The sequence below is a fragment of the Hyperolius riggenbachi genome, chromosome 1 (assembly GCF_040937935.1).
Source record: "Hyperolius riggenbachi isolate aHypRig1 chromosome 1, aHypRig1.pri, whole genome shotgun sequence".
Lineage (NCBI taxonomy): Eukaryota > Metazoa > Chordata > Amphibia > Anura > Hyperoliidae > Hyperolius > Hyperolius riggenbachi.
The window spans coordinates 91,486,028-91,502,262 of NC_090646.1; the positions used below are offsets into that span (position 1 = coordinate 91,486,028).

A 16,235-nucleotide genomic window follows, 5' to 3' on the forward strand; every position below is an offset into this window, starting at 1 on the left:
GTCCTCCCGGCCGACCCACCTGCCGCTGTTTGCCTCTTGGCAGGGGGCGCCGGAGGGTGGTGAACAGGGCTGCCACTCCTTCTTTGAGACCAGGAGGTCGGCTCCGGGCTGAGCCGCTCAGGCGGCCTGGACGCTCTTCTCGCGGGCTCCTGCGGCTGCTCGCTGGGACCCGCCGCCATCTCCGGCTCCTGTGGCTGGTCGCTGGGACCCGCCGCCATCGCCACCATCTGCCGCTGTACCCACTCCGGACCCCTGGACACTGCCTCCGCTCTGACTCTTTCCACAAGGGCCTCCAGATCAGTCATCCTGCAGACAGGCAAGGTCCTCACAGCTCGTCACCCAATGCCTGACTGTTTGACTCCACCCCCCAGCCTTCCTCAAACTATCTTCCCCGCTCCTCCTACTCTACACTAAGCTCCTCTTAACCCCTTCCTTCCTGGCAGGCTGCACTATCATGTGCGGCCTTCCAGATTCCACTGTGCTGCACTTCCAGGCCTTATCTGAAAGAAGGCAATACAGCTTGGACACAGTAATGTAAGTACAGGTTTATTAAATACAAAAATAACCCCATGAACTTTCTGGATGGTGATGCCAACTTCCTACTACTCTGCCCTGGCTCTGAGTCACCTCGTGGTCCCATAAATGTTCATGAGCACTCAATTAAGAGCATTTCTCAACTGCAGTAACCAGCTGGTATTTATGCTTTCAACAATTTTTTTATTGAAAGCAGCAGAATACCCAAGCAGCTTGGGGTTATTCAAGCACAAATAGAAAAGTACATCAGTACAGAGTCAGGAAAAAAGGACACCGCGTGGCTGAGGACATTTTAGCGCTCATTCCGAATATTTTGTCAAATCACAGGATAATATGCTAGCCGTCTGTACGCGATTTCCAAGAACCATTGCAGGTTTGGAAATATTTTTCCCGGAAACGTTTTAAAGGACACCAGAACTGTAAGGGATATGGAGGATGCCATCTTTACTTCCATTTAAACATTATTATACAGTGGGATGCGAAAGTTTGGGCAACCTTGTTAATCGTCATGATTTTCCTGTATAAATCGTTGGTTGTTATGATAAAAAATGTCAGTGAAATATATTATATAGGAGACACACACAGTAATACTTGAGAAGTGAAATTAAGTTTATTGGATTTCCAATAAACAGTAACAAGTCAGGTAAAAAAGGACACTGCGTGGCGGAGGACATTTTAGTGCTGCCATAGGCTGTAATTTTTTACTGGTATAGCAGCGCTCAGTAAAGACGAATTCAGCTTCACCCTGTGCCCAAATTTCCTGGCGCCCTTTTTCCATGTATGCCATCAGCACAAATATTTCAGTTACAGTGGTGTAAAAAACTATTTGCCCCCCTCCTGATTTCTTATTCTTTTGCATGTTTGTCACGCTTAAATGTTTCTGCTCATCAAAAACCGTTAACTATTAGTCAAAGATAACATAATTGAACACAAAATGCAGTTTTAAATGATGGTTTTTATTATTAAGTGAGAAAAAAAACTCAAAACCTACATGGCCCTGTGTGAAAAAGAAATTGCCCCCTGAACCTAATAACTGGTTGGGCCACCCTCAGCAGCAATAACTGCAATCAAGCGTTTGCGATAACTTGCAACGAGTCTTTTACAGCGCTCTGGAGGAATTTTGGCCCACTCATCTTTGCAGAATTGTTGTAATTCAGCTTTATTTGAGGGTTTTCTAGCATGAACTGCCTTTTTAAGGTCATGCCACAACATCTCAATAGGATTCAGGTCAGGACTTTGACTAGGCCACTCCAAAGTCTTCATTTTGTTTTTCTTCAGCCATTCAGAGGTGGATTTGCTGGTGTGTTTTGGGTCATTGTCCTGCTGCAGCACCCAAGATCGCTTCAGTTTGAGTTGACGAACAGATGGACGGACATTCTCCTTCAGGATTTTTTGGTAGACAGTAGAATTCATGGTTCCATCTATCACAGCAAGCCTTCCAGGTCCTGAAGCAGCAAAACAATACCAGACCATCACACTACCACCACCATATTTTACTGTTGGTATGATGTTCTTTTGCTGAAATGCTGTGTTACTTCTACGCCAGATGTAACGGGACACGCACCTTTCAAAAAGTTCAACTTTTTTCTCGTCGGCCCACAAGGTATTTTCCCAAAAGTCTTGGCAATCATTGAGATTTTTTAAGCAAAATTGAGACGAGCCTTAATGTTCTTTTTGCTTAAAAGTGGTTTGCGCCTTGGATATCTGCCATGCAGGCCATTTTTGCCCAGTCTCTTTCTTATGGTGGAGTCGTGAACACAGACCTTAATTGAGGCAAGTGAGGCCTGCAGTTCTTTAGATGTTGTCCTGGGGTCTTTTGTGGCCTCTCGGATGAGTTTTCTCTGCACTCTTGGGGTAATTTTGGTCGGCCGGCCACTCCTGGGAAGGTTCATCACTGTTCCTTGTTTTTGCCATTTGTGGAAAATGGCTCTCACTGTGGTTCGCTGGAGTCCCAATGCTTTAGAAATGGCTTTATAACCTTTACCAGACTGATAGATCTCAATTACAGTACTTTTGTTCCCATTTGTTCCTGAATTTCTTTGGATCTTGGCATGATGTCTAGCCTTTGAGGTGCTTTTGGTCTACTTCTCTGTGTCAGATAGCTCCTATTTAAGTGATTTCTTGATTGAAACAGGTGTGGCAGTAATCAGGCCTGGGGGTGACTACAGAAATTGAACTCAGGTGTGATAAACCACAGTTAAGTTATTTTTTAACAAGGGGGACAATCACTTTTTCACACAGGGCCATGTAGATTTGGAGGTTTTTTTCTCACTAAATAATAAAAACCATCATTTAAAACTGCATTTTGTGTTCAATTATGTTATCTTTGACTAATAGTTAATGGTTTTTGATGAGCAGAAACATTTAAGTGGGACAAAAATGCAAAAGAATAAGAAATCAGGAAGGGGGCAAATAGTTTTTCACACCACTGTATGTGTATAGAAACATTATGACATTATACCTTCCAACAGCCCCACAGGGGATTCAAGAAAAGGCAAAAGAAAACAAGGTAGAAGGAACATAACTATAAACTAAGCCAGATAGGAGCAATCTAGCCATCTCAAAAAAAAAAAAAAAGGTACATTTCAAAAAGACATTCAAATGGTCGAACTCTATCTAGGTTGTTCCACACATATATCAACCTCCCAACCACCACATGACGCTATTATACTGAAAGTCACTTGTATCATTTTACCCGGACACTAATATAGCATTTATCAATAAAAGAGAGAAGACAAGACAAATAACACTTATATAGCGCTTTTCTCCTGGCGGACTCAAAGCGCCAGAGCTGCAGCCACTAGGGTGCGCTCTATAGGCAGTAGCAGTGTTGGGGAGACTTGTCTAAGGTCTCCTACTGAATAGGTGCTGGCTTACTGAACAGGCAGAGCTGAAATTTGAACCCTGGTCGCCTGTGTCAGAGGCAGAGCCCTTAACCATTACACCATCCAGCCACAAGAGGAAAAAAGAAACTCAAATCACATTCCTACACTCCATATAATGGTGGTACTTATCACCATCAGTGAAGTCTACCCACAAGGCCGAAGTTAGAGTGTATTTTTTCATAGTATTCGCATCCAAGTGGATAAGCTCCTCCATTTCAGCAACCCCTTTAATTCTTTCAAACCACATTTTTAATGGAGGGTGGGTCTGGAGATTTAAAAGGAATGCATCCTTTGGCAGCATTCAGAAGAAAACAAGTGAGGGATGACTTATACCTTCTTTTGCGGGAGGGGGGATGAACAGTGCCGGATTTCTGGAAAGGCCACCAAGGCCCGGGCCTTGGGCAGCATCTAGACAAGGGGTGGCTGGGCGTGGAAGAGGGATTGCTGCTACAGAGGTTGCAAATAAGGAGCAACACATGCATATAGGGAGCTGCTGAAGAGACCTGTATAGAACTGAAGGGGGGTTGCTGTCCATGAATGTTAGACATGGAAGGGAGGGCTGCACATAGAATCAGAAGGGTGCTGCTGCATATGGAAGGGGAGCTTCAAGAAAGTTGGACTAGGGGTTGAAAAAGTTTAAATCCGGCCTTGCGGAGAAAGATAAAGCAAAAGGGCCACTGGCCTCCATTGTATCTCTGGAATACACGTTATAAGCGTCTGAACTGATTTCCAAAACGGCAATATCTGTACTTTCAATGACTTTTGAAGGAGCTTCAGAATTCTAATAAGAGGCACCTGCAGCAGCCATTAACCTTGTTCACAGAACTCAGGCCTTGCCCCGACCATTCACTAGAGGTCCCTATTAGAAGTTCTGAGACAAGCTCTTCATTCAAAATAACACAGACTCAACCTCTTGTGGTTGCATACAGCAGAAATGTATCCTATCAACATATCAATTATATGGTAAAATGTCCAACCAATCAGGAGACAGAATTTTATTTTCAGAACAGTAGGACACTGGTAGGACCGCTATCCCATTGCAAGATAAGGAATATGGCTGGAGGGGCTACACCACCCCAAAAGACAGACAGACTCTTAACCGTCTGAGCACCCACAGCCTGCAGATAGAGACAGCACAGACAGACATGGAAGCCCCAAGATGAGAGATTGCGTAGGCAGTGCGACCAAGGGACCCTGGAAGATGAGGCCCACTTCCTGCTACACTGTAGGGAATACCCTCCTGTGAGGACTGCCGACTGCCTCTCTACCCACATCCTGGATTTCACATCTACAGATGAGGAGAGGAAACTCTTCATCCTACTGGGGGAAGAGGAAATAACAATGCAAATAGCTGCCAGATATGTCACTATCTGCCACCAACTGAGAGGAATATGGTACCCCATGGACTTTATACCCCTTATACTGCCCCTATACTCTCCTTACCCCTATGGACTACATACCCCAGCCCCCTATACAGTCCCTTATATCCTCCACACCCTTATGGACAGTATACCCCAACCACCTACATCCTTCCCTATAATCCCACAACCACCCCCTCCCATGCTAGTGCTAATGTTTTGCTTTGGCAATGCTAAATGTATTTGGTCCTGCCAATAAAGCTTTTTTTTGGATTTGGATTTAATTCACTGGTTTACTTTTAGGGCTATAGCATAGCAATAAAACAATGAAGGTGTGATGGTATTAGTAATTCATTCAACAGAACAGAATTTAATAACACTTTCACAATATACTAGAAAATGAACACTGAATGTTACCTCAAGAAAAGTTCAATGTGGACGACGGCTGGGGCGATCTTTTCTACCACATCAGCAATGAAGTTAAATTTGTACCTCGGACTGCTGGGCTGTTGGTGACCTATACTGGCAGAAAAAATTGGGTATGTTAGCTGTAACATTCCTCGATGAAATCTCCCAAACACACTCAGGCTTAAGTTAATTACAGTCTTCGAGTTCTAACTTCTGGCTTCCGACCTTCTGAGCATTAAACCCGTACAAAGTCAGATCCTTGGCTAACCCCCCCTTGATTCCCAAAGTACACAAAACTGCGATAAAAATAATGTGGGATTTAACTGACTTTGAATGAGGCTTCAGACATCATTTGTTCCGCCAACGATGTTCTTATTTACAGAAGTCCATAATTATAAAGCGGGTTGACACAGATTTTAGTTTCCTCAGCTTTATGGTGTGCTCAGGATTCCAGACTAGTCTCCGTGTCCCAGACTTGTCCTGTAGCCTCTTCTCCGTCTCGCCTCAGTGTGGTAACTTAGGTTTACTTGTGGATGACCACATGAAAAGACCACTTGAAAACAAACTGTGGTGTTTATGTAACAAGCTTCCCAAATATGTAGTGCAGTGAGGTTTAATGTGGTCCCTCACCGCCAGCGTCATCACCCTCAACATGGAAACTTTGCAGATGACACAAAAAGTTGAAGGTTTTACCTTTAGGGTGCATGTAAGGATAGAAATCTAGAAGAGGCCATGATGATCTGTACAGTACAGTGGTTGGATAGTGTACTGGTTAAGGGCTCTGCCTCTGACACAGGCAACAAGGGTTTGAATCTCAGCTCTTCCTATTCAGCAAGCCAGCACCTATGCAGTGAGGATACCTTAGGCAAGACCCCCTAACACTTCTACTGGCTATAGAGCGGGTCCTGGTGACTGCAGCTCTAGTGTTTTGAGTCCGCCAGGAGAAAAGCGTGATATACATTTTCTGTGTCTAAACTTGTCTAATCTGTTCATTTTTTTCAAGAGAATTTACCACCACTGAGAATCTGGCTTATTACTTTTAGGCTCGGTTTAACCACTGTGGGACTGCCTCACGTCAATGGGTGTGGCCGCGGCGGCAGCCCCAGGACCGCCTAACGCTGATTGGCGTCAAGTCCTGGGGCTGGGATTTTCAGGAGATCGCGTGCAGGCTGCGCGCGCTTCTCCTACTCGTGGGGCAGAGCTCCGCCCCGCCTTCAGTCTCCGAGCAGCGATTGCCGCTCGGGTGACTGTTAGACGGCGAAACCGCTGTCTTTTCACTAAGTACAGCGCTGCGATCAGCAGCAGCGCTGTACTGGGGACAGCTGTGTGACACGGGGCTGTCACACTGGGGGACAAGAGAGCAGACGAGAGGGGGACAAAGAGTAAAAAAAAGCACAAAAACACACAAATAAATATTTATAAAAAATTAAATGAACAACTGGGGGGCGATCAGACCCCACCAACAGAGATCTCTGTTGGTGGGGTGAAAAGGGGGGGGGGGGGTAGAATCACTCATGTGCTGTGTTGTGCAGCCCTGCAGATTGGCCTGAAAGCTGCAGTGGCCGTTTTAGTGAAAATGAGCCTGGTCTTTAGGGGTGTTTACCACTGTGGTCCTCAAGTGGTTAAACTATGCCAGAGTGGCAGTATATCTGTATAATGAGGATACGCTGTACCACTCTGGAGGTGCTTGGCAGTGTTCGCTGCAGATTCTAGGAGATGAATGGCATTACATCTGCTGTCTAAAAAAGTCATGCAGGACTGAGCTGTGAATTGTGAAATCGTGATGGGCAAACCCAGACAAAGTGAAAACAGAAATGTGTGAAGAAAGCATGGCTTTGGTTCTGCATGCCTAAAGGTTTGTTGCCATCCACTCCTAGTGGCAATCTGGGAGCATGCTTAGCATCATCTCACCCCAATACTGTTCAAGATAAGTACAGGTAGTCCCTGGTTAACAAACGGGAAAGGGACTGTAGGTTCATTCTTAACCTATATCCATTCTTGAGTCAGAACACTGTGCTATCTCTGTCCCCTGTACCTCCTACATGCCTCCTTGTGCCTCCAGTGGTGTTTCAAGTCTTAACTCCTAGAGCCATATTGATCCATACACTGATGATGATGACCAACCAGTCTGAAAAAGTCTGTATGCATGTTGGATTAGTGTGGCTATGTATAGGAATAAGGATGTATCAATAGACCTCTTTGCATTGTTCATTCTTCTCCTTGCTCCCCCTAGGTCCTGTAATCACTCTTTCAAACTTGAGTGAAAGGGAGGTGTGGAGGGAATGGGAGGGTGAGAAGCGGGAACATTGCAGCAAACCTGCCTCTTCCTGTCTGAAAATGTTTCAAGGAGTAATAACAGGAATTGGAGGGAACAAGGAGAGGAACGGATAACACACTATGGTATATGCATCCTGCATGAACATATCTCCGTGCTTCCCTTTGGTAGCTTTGCCTCAAGTTAATTGTGCTTTAAACAGTGCTATTGAGTGGTTAGCGGCCATTACTCTATAGCAGTGGATTTTTACCATGTGCTAACTACCATTTGTTATTGCTAATGCTAATTAAATTTTTAATATTTATTTAATTGACTCGAGAGCTGTCACGTGTGTTATTCCATGAATTTCAGTTAATCCTCAGGTGAGTTAATGGCTCTGAATAGCACTAATACTTTACTCAGTGAAGTAAAAAATTTTCCATTTGAAAGCCCATCTAAAAGCTAAAGGTAATGACATTAATAAGGATCTAATTGTAGAATGAAGAAGGGAGCCTGTGATGTCATTGTAGGGTAATAGTAAAGTTGGCAGATTGTCTGGAAACACGCTCTGGAACAGCACGCAGGGGGCATATGAAGAGGCCAAAGTGGGCCTGTAAAGGGAGAGGTATCTTATAAATCCGCTGGAGAATATTGCCTCTCCCACTGGCGCATAACTAATTGCATATATGTGTGTGAAGACTGACAGGCCTCATTATATCCCAGGAGATTCAAGGTGACTCTGGATTACCTACACCAATAGTCTCTGTGAACAAGAGGCCCTTTAACCCTTGAATAATGCCATAACAGAGTGTGAGTGGTATGTAACATTTATCAATATTATAGACCACTGGTTCCCAACCCGTGTGCCGCGACACATTCATGTGTCGCCGCTCGCCGCTCCACTCTGTCTCTCCCTGCATTTCCTAGCCTCTGCTCCATCTGTAATTAGAGCAGCGCTACAAGAAAATGGCTGCCGAAGTCCACAAATGCGGCCATTTTCTTGTAGCTATCTAACTACAGACAGAGAGTAGGCGGGGATACGCAGGAAGGGAAGAGCCTGTGACAGAAGAGAGAGGGCCACCAAATACCCACATAGAGGAAGCGGCCGCCAGCTCAGAAGGAAAAACGATTGACGGCCGCGGGAACGGAGGGAGAAGCAGGCTTGCCACCTACCTGCCTTAACTATACTGGGGCAGCTATACTACCCATACTGGGGCAGCTATACTACCATTACTGGGGCATCTAAACTACCCATACTGGAGCAGCTATACTGCCTATACTGGGGCAGCTATACTACCCATACTGGGACAGCTATACAACCATTACTGGGGCAGCTATACTAACATTACTGGGGCAACTATACTACCCATACTGGGGCAGCTATACTACCTATACTGGGGCAGCTATGCTACATATACTGGGGAACTATACTACCCATTATGGGGCAGCTATACAACCATTACTGGGGCAGCTATACTAACATTACTGGGGCAACTATACTACCCATACTAGGGCAACTATATTACCTATACTGGGGCAGATATACTACCTATACTGGGGCAGCTATACTACCTATACTGGGGCAGCAATACTACTTATACTGGGGAACTATACTACCTATACTGGGGGATCTATACTACCCATACTGGGGCAACCATATTACCTATACTGGGGCAGCTATACTACTTATACTGGGGAACTATACTACCCATACTGGGGCAACTATATTACCTATACTGGGGCAGCTATACTACTTATACTGGGGAAACTATACTACCTATACTGGGACAATTATACTACCTGAAATGGGGCATCTATACTACTTATACTGGGGCAACTATATTACCTATACTGGGGCAGCTATACTACCTATACTGGGGAACTATACTACCTATACTGGGGCAGCTATACTACCTATACTGGGGCAGTTATGCTACCTATACTGGGGCATCTATACTACCCATACTGGGGCAGCTACACTACCCATACTTGGGCAACTTTATTACCTATACTGGGACAATTATACTACCTAAACTGGGGCATCTATACTACTTATACTGGGGCAACTATATTACCTATACTGGGGCAGCTATACTACCTATACTGTGGAACTATACTACCTATACTGGGGCAGCTATACTACCTATACTGGGGAACTATACTACCTATACTGGGGCAGCTATACTACCTATACATATGTGATGTGTCACGGAGATCTGAGCATTCAGTGTGATGTGTCAACTTCTAAAAGGTTGGTGTAACGATCGGTGTAACACAGAGAGAATCTGATTACCGGTGATCTGCAGTATCACAGAGAATGCAGATATATACCAGATTATTGATGATCTGCAGTATCACTGATAATCAGATATATCTCTAATCTCTGGACACCTGAGTGATAAGAGTGTTTTGGTGCAACAGTAATACTTTGAGGAGCACACCCAGAAGGCAGGTGCAAGAGCAGATAGGAATACTGCTTGGCAACTGGTTCCTTCCGTAGACTGAACTCTCCCGGGGGAGGAGTCAGACAGCGAGTGGGAAGGACAGAACGTGAGTGACACTAATGGAGAGATATCACTGACAGATCTGTGAACTATCTCCTATCAGGAGAGATAGTTCTCGAGGTCGGACAAGCCAGGTCGTAAACACACGGACAGATCAAGTACAGAGACAGGAGGCAGATGCAGAATCCAGAGACTAGCCGAGTTTGGCAACAGAGAATCAGAGAGACAAGGTACAAAATCAAAGATCAGAAGAATGGTCAGGGAAGCAGAGGGTCACAACAAATAATCAACAATGTCTAAGCTAAGGTGTGAGTTCCTTGGCCGTCAACACCTAGGAAACTGATCTAGAATATAATACAGATAATAACAGATTTCCTAGACTAAGGTGTGAGATCCTTGGCCATCAACACCTTTGGAAACTGGTCTAATAACACAGATACAGACAAGGTCTGAATGCTACCACGTAGTGATCGCAACGGCAGACAACCAGCAAATGCCCAGCCACCAGTATATATAGTTCAGCGCTCTCCAGCGCCTCCCCCAAGTGCTGGACCAATGGAAACCGTTTCTGGCGTCAGCTGACCAGCCTGGTCAGCTGATCCCCCACTGACTGGTATAAAGCTCTTCCTCTCACTGCGCGCGTGCGTCCACCTAAAACTATGTGGACTACAGCTCCCAGCCACACCAGAATCCTGCTGTGGAATGCCCGCTGTGCTGCACGCGGAATCCGCCGCCATGCCGCCAACGCATGCGGCGGTTCCTCCGCGTTCAGGCAGACACCACGCCGAGTGAGCACATACATCAGTAGTCACGCTGGATGCGGAATCCGCCGCCTTGCCAGAAGTGCATGCGGCGGTGCTTCCGCGTTTTCTCACAGTTGGGAACCACTGCTATACACCAAGAGTGTAACTAGAATGTGGGAGAGTTGGAAGTGATTAAATAGAGTGACCAGATTTTTGTAGGTCCAACCTGGGACAGGGAGGGTGGGTGCAGGGGGGGATGGGCGTGGCCATGACATTGTATGGGCGGAGCTAACGTAATGATGTAACACCGAGGCATAAGAAAGCAGTGTTTACGCCATGATGTGGACAAACGAGACTTTGCATCATGGGTGTGCAGAAACTGTGTGATGCTAATAGTATACCGTAACCACAAAGCAGCAAACATAGCCATCTATGACCATTAAATAATAAATGCAGTAACAGTTACCCCGGACACCACAAACTAAATGCAATGGGCAACATGTCAGCACAAAATAAACGCAATGCGGGCAAACATTTCCCCAGAAAAGAAACGCAATGCGGGAAAACATTTCCCCAGAAAAGAAACAATGTGGGCAAACATTTCACCAGAAAAGAAACAATGCGGGCAAACATTTCACCAGAAAAGAAACGCAATGCGGGCAAACATTTCCCCACAAAAGAAACGCAATGCGGGCAAACATTTCCCCAGAAAAGAAACGCAATGGGGGCAAACATTTCACCAGAAAAGAAACAATGCGGGCAAACATTTCACCAGAAAAGAAACGCAATGCGGGCAAACATTTCCCCAGAAAAGAAACAATGCGGGCAAACATTTCACCAGAAAAGAAACGCAATGCGGGCAAACATTTCACCAGAAAAGAAACGCAATGCGGGCAAACATTTCACCAGAAAAGAAACGGAATGCGGGCAAACATTTCACCAGAAAAGAAACGCAATGCGGGCAAACATTTCACCAGAAAAGAAACGCAATGCGGGCAAACATTTCACCAGAAAAGAAACGCAATGCGGGCAAACATTTCCCCAGAAAAGAAACGCAATGCGGGCAAACATTTCCCCAGAAAAGAAACAATGCGGTTAAACATTTCACCAGAAAAGAAACAATGCGGGCAAACATTTCACCAGAAAAGAAACGCAATGCGGGCAAACATTTCACCAGAAAAGAAACGCAATGCGGGCAAACATTTCACCAGAAAAGAAACGCAATGCGGGCAAACATTTCCCCAGAAAAGAAACGCAATGCGGGCAAACATTTCCCCAGAAAAGAAACGCAATGCGGGCAAACATTTCCCCAGAAAAGAAACAATGCGGGCAAACATTTCACCAGAAAAGAAACAATGCGGGCAAACATTTCACCAGAAAAGAAACAATGCGGGCAAACATTTCACCAGAAAAGAAACAATGTGGGCAAACATTTCACCAGAAAAGAAACGCAATGCGGGCAAACATTTCACCAGAAAAGAAACGCAATGCGGGCAAACATTTCACCAGAAAAGAAACGCAATGCGGGCAAACATTTCACCAGAAAAGAAACGCAATGCGGGCAAACATTTCCCCAGAAAAGAAACGCAATGCGGGCAAACATTTCCTGAGAAAAGAAACGCAATGCGGGCAAACATTTCCCCAGAAAAGAAACAATGCGGGCAAACATTTCACCAGAAAAGAAACGCAATGCGGGCAAACATTTCACCAGAAAAGAAACGCAATGCGGGCAAACATTTCACCAGAAAAGAAACGCAATGCGGGCAAACATTTCACCAGAAAAGAAACGCAATGCGGGCAAACATTTCCCCAGAAAAGAAACGCAATGCGGGCAAACATTTCCCCAGAAAAGAAACAATGCGGGCAAACATTTCACCAGAAAAGAAACAATGCAGGCCCCACTCTGCCGCCCCACTCTGTCTCTCCCTGCATTTCCTAGCCTCTGCTCCATCTGTAATTAGAGCAGCGCTACAAGAAAATGGCTGCCGAAGTCCACAAATGCGGCCATTTTCTTGTAGCTATCTAACTACAGACAGAGAGTAGGCGGGAATACGCAGGAAGGGAAGAGCCTGTGACAGAAGAGAGAGGGCCACCAGATACCCGCATAGAGGAAGCGGCCGCCAGCTCAGAAGGAAAAACGATTGACGGCCGCGGGAACGGAGGGAGAAGCAGGCTTGCCACCTACCTGCCTTAACTATACTGGGGCAGCTATACTACCCATACTGGGGCAGCTATACTACCATTACTGGGGCATCTAAACTACCCATACTGGAGCAGCTATACTGCCTATACTGGGGCAGCTATACTACCCATACTGGGGCAGCTATACAACCATTACTGGGGCAGCTATACTAACATTACTGGGGCAACTATACTACCCATACTGGGGCAGCTATACTACCTATACTGGGGCAGCTATGCTACATATACTGGGGAACTATACTACCCATTATGGGGCAGCTATACAACCATTACTGGGGCAGCTATACTAACATTACTAGGGCAACTATACTACCCATACTAGGGCAACTATATTACCTATACTGGGGCAGATATACTACCTATACTGGGGCAGCTATACTACCTATACTGGGGCAGCAATACTACTTATACTGGGGAACTATACTACCTATACTGGGGCATCTATACTACCCATACTGGGGCAACTACATTACCTATACTGGGGCAGCTATACTACTTATACTGGGGAAACTATACTACCTATACTGGGATAATTATACTACCTAAACTGGGGCATCTATACTACTTATACTGGGGCAACTATATTACCTATACTGGGGCAGCTATACTACCTATACTGTGGAACTATACTACCTATACTGGGGCAGCTATACTACCTATACTGGGGCAGTTATGCTACCTATACTGGGGCATCTATACTACCCATACTGGGGCAGCTACACTACCCATACTAGGGCAACTTTATTACCTATACTGGGACAATTATACTACCTAAACTGGGGCATCTATACTACTTATACTGGGGCAACTATATTACCTATACTGGGGCAGCTATACTACCTATACTGTGGAACTATACTACCTATACTGGGGCAGCTATACTACCTATACTGGGGAACTATACTACCTATACTGGGGCAGCTATACTACCTATACATATGTGATGTGTCACGGAGATCTGAGCATTCAGTGTGATGTGTCAACTTCTAAAAGGTTGGTGTAACGATCGGTGTAACACAGAGAGAATCTGATTACCGGTGATCTGCAGTATCACAGAGAATGCAGATATATACCAGATTATTGATGATCTGCAGTATCACTGATAATCAGATATATCTCTAATCTCTGGACACCTGAGTGATAAGAGTGTTTTGGTGCAACAGTAATACTTTGAGGAGCACACCCAGAAGGCAGGTGCAAGAGCAGATAGGAATACTGCTTGGCAACTGGTTCCTTCCGTAGACTGAACTCTCCCGGGGGAGGAGTCAGACAGCGAGTGGGAAGGACAGAACGTGAGTGACACTAATGGAGAGATATCACTGACAGATCTGTGAACTATCTCCTATCAGGAGAGATAGTTCTCGAGGTCGGACAAGCCAGGTCGTAAACACACGGACAGATCAAGTACAGAGACAGGAGGCAGATGCAGAATCCAGAGACTAGCCGAGTTTGGCAACAGAGAATCAGAGAGACAAGGTACAAAATCAAAGATCAGAAGAATGGTCAGGGAAGCAGAGGGTCACAACAAATAATCAACAATGTCTAAGCTAAGGTGTGAGTTCCTTGGCCGTCAACACCTAGGAAACTGATCTAGAATATAATACAGATAATAACAGATTTCCTAGACTAAGGTGTGAGATCCTTGGCCATCAACACCTTTGGAAACTGGTCTAATAACACAGATACAGACAAGGTCTGAATGCTACCACGTAGTGATCGCAACGGCAGACAACCAGCAAATGCCCAGCCACCAGTATATATAGTTCAGCGCTCTCCAGCGCCTCCCCCAAGTGCTGGACCAATGGAAACCGTTTCTGGCGTCAGCTGACCAGCCTGGTCAGCTGATCCCCCACTGACTGGTATAAAGCTCTTCCTCTCACTGCGCGCGTGCGTCCACCTAAAACTATGTGGACTACAGCTCCCAGCCACACCAGAATCCTGCTGTGGAATGCCCGCTGTGCTGCACGCGGAATCCGCCGCCATGCCGCCAACGCATGCGGCGGTTCCTCCGCGTTCAGGCAGACACCACGCCGAGTGAGCACATACATCAGTAGTCACGCTGGATGCGGAATCCGCCGCCTTGCCAGAAGTGCATGCGGCGGTGCTTCCGCGTTTTCTCACAGTTGGGAACCACTGCTATACACCAAGAGTGTAACTAGAATGTGGGAGAGTTGGAAGTGATTAAATAGAGTGACCAGATTTTTGTAGGTCCAACCTGGGACAGGGAGGGTGGGTGCAGGGGGGATGGGCGTAGCCATGACATTGTATGGGCGGAGCTAACGTAATGATGTAACACCGAGGCATAAGAAAGCAGTGTTTACGCCATGATGTGGACAAACAAGACTTTGCATCATGGGTGTGCAGAAACTGTGTGATGCTAATAGTATACCGTAACCACAAAGCAGCAAACATAGCCATCTATGACCATTAAATAATAAATGCAGTAACAGTTACCCCGGACACCACAAACTAAATGCAATGGGCAACATGTCAGCACAAAATAAACGCAATGCGGGCAAACATTTCCCCAGAAAAGAAACGCAATGCGGGAAAACATTTCCCCAGAAAAGAAACAATGTGGGCAAACATTTCACCAGAAAAGAAACAATGCGGGCAAACATTTCACCAGAAAAGAAACGCAATGCGGGCAAACATTTCCCCAGAAAAGAAACGCAATGCGGGCAAACATTTCCCCAGAAAAGAAACGCAATGCGGGCAAACATTTCCCCAGAAAAGAAACGCAATGCGGGCAAACATTTCCCCAGAAAAGAAACGCAATGCGGGCAAACATTTCCCCAGAAAAGAAACAATGCGGGCAAACATTTCACCAGAAAAGAAACGCAATGCGGGCAAACATTTCACCAGAAAAGAAACGCAATGCGGGCAAACATTTCACCAGAAAAGAAACGCAATGCGGGCAAACATTTCACCAGAAAAGAAACGCAATGCGGGCAAACATTTCACCAGAAAAGAAACGCAATGCGGGCAAACATTTCCCCAGAAAAGAAACGCAATGCGGGCAAACATTTCCTGAGAAAAGAAACAATGCGGGCAAACATTTCACCAGAAAAGAAACGCAATGCGGGCAAACATTTCACCAGAAAAGAAACGCAATGCGGGCAAACATTTCACCAGAAAAGAAACGCAATGCGGGCAAACATTTCACCAGAAAAGAAACGCAATGCGGGCAAACATTTCACCAGAAAAGAAACGCAATGCGGGCAAACATTTCACCAGAAAAGAAACGCAATGCGGGCAAACATTTCCCCAGAAAAGAAACGCAATGTGGGCAAACATTTCCCCAGAAAAGAAACGCAATGCGGGCAAACATTTCCCCAGAAAAGAAA

General features: G+C 45.6%; 1 protein-coding gene across 3 annotated transcripts in view; it reads right to left on the reverse strand.

Moving 5' to 3' along the window:
* Nucleotides 1-16,235, reverse strand: part of HTRA3 (HtrA serine peptidase 3) — a 92,186-nt gene that overhangs the window by 42,939 nt on the left and 33,012 nt on the right. For 2 of the 3 annotated variants that reach the window (XM_068276753.1, XM_068276771.1), the window contains exon 2: nt 5,195-5,294. In XM_068276753.1, the coding sequence (XP_068132854.1) occupies nt 5,195-5,294 (100 nt within the window). Of the gene's footprint in view, nt 1-5,194; nt 5,300-16,235 lie in introns of all 3 variants that reach the window. The other variant, XM_068276762.1, reaches the window with a different exon arrangement.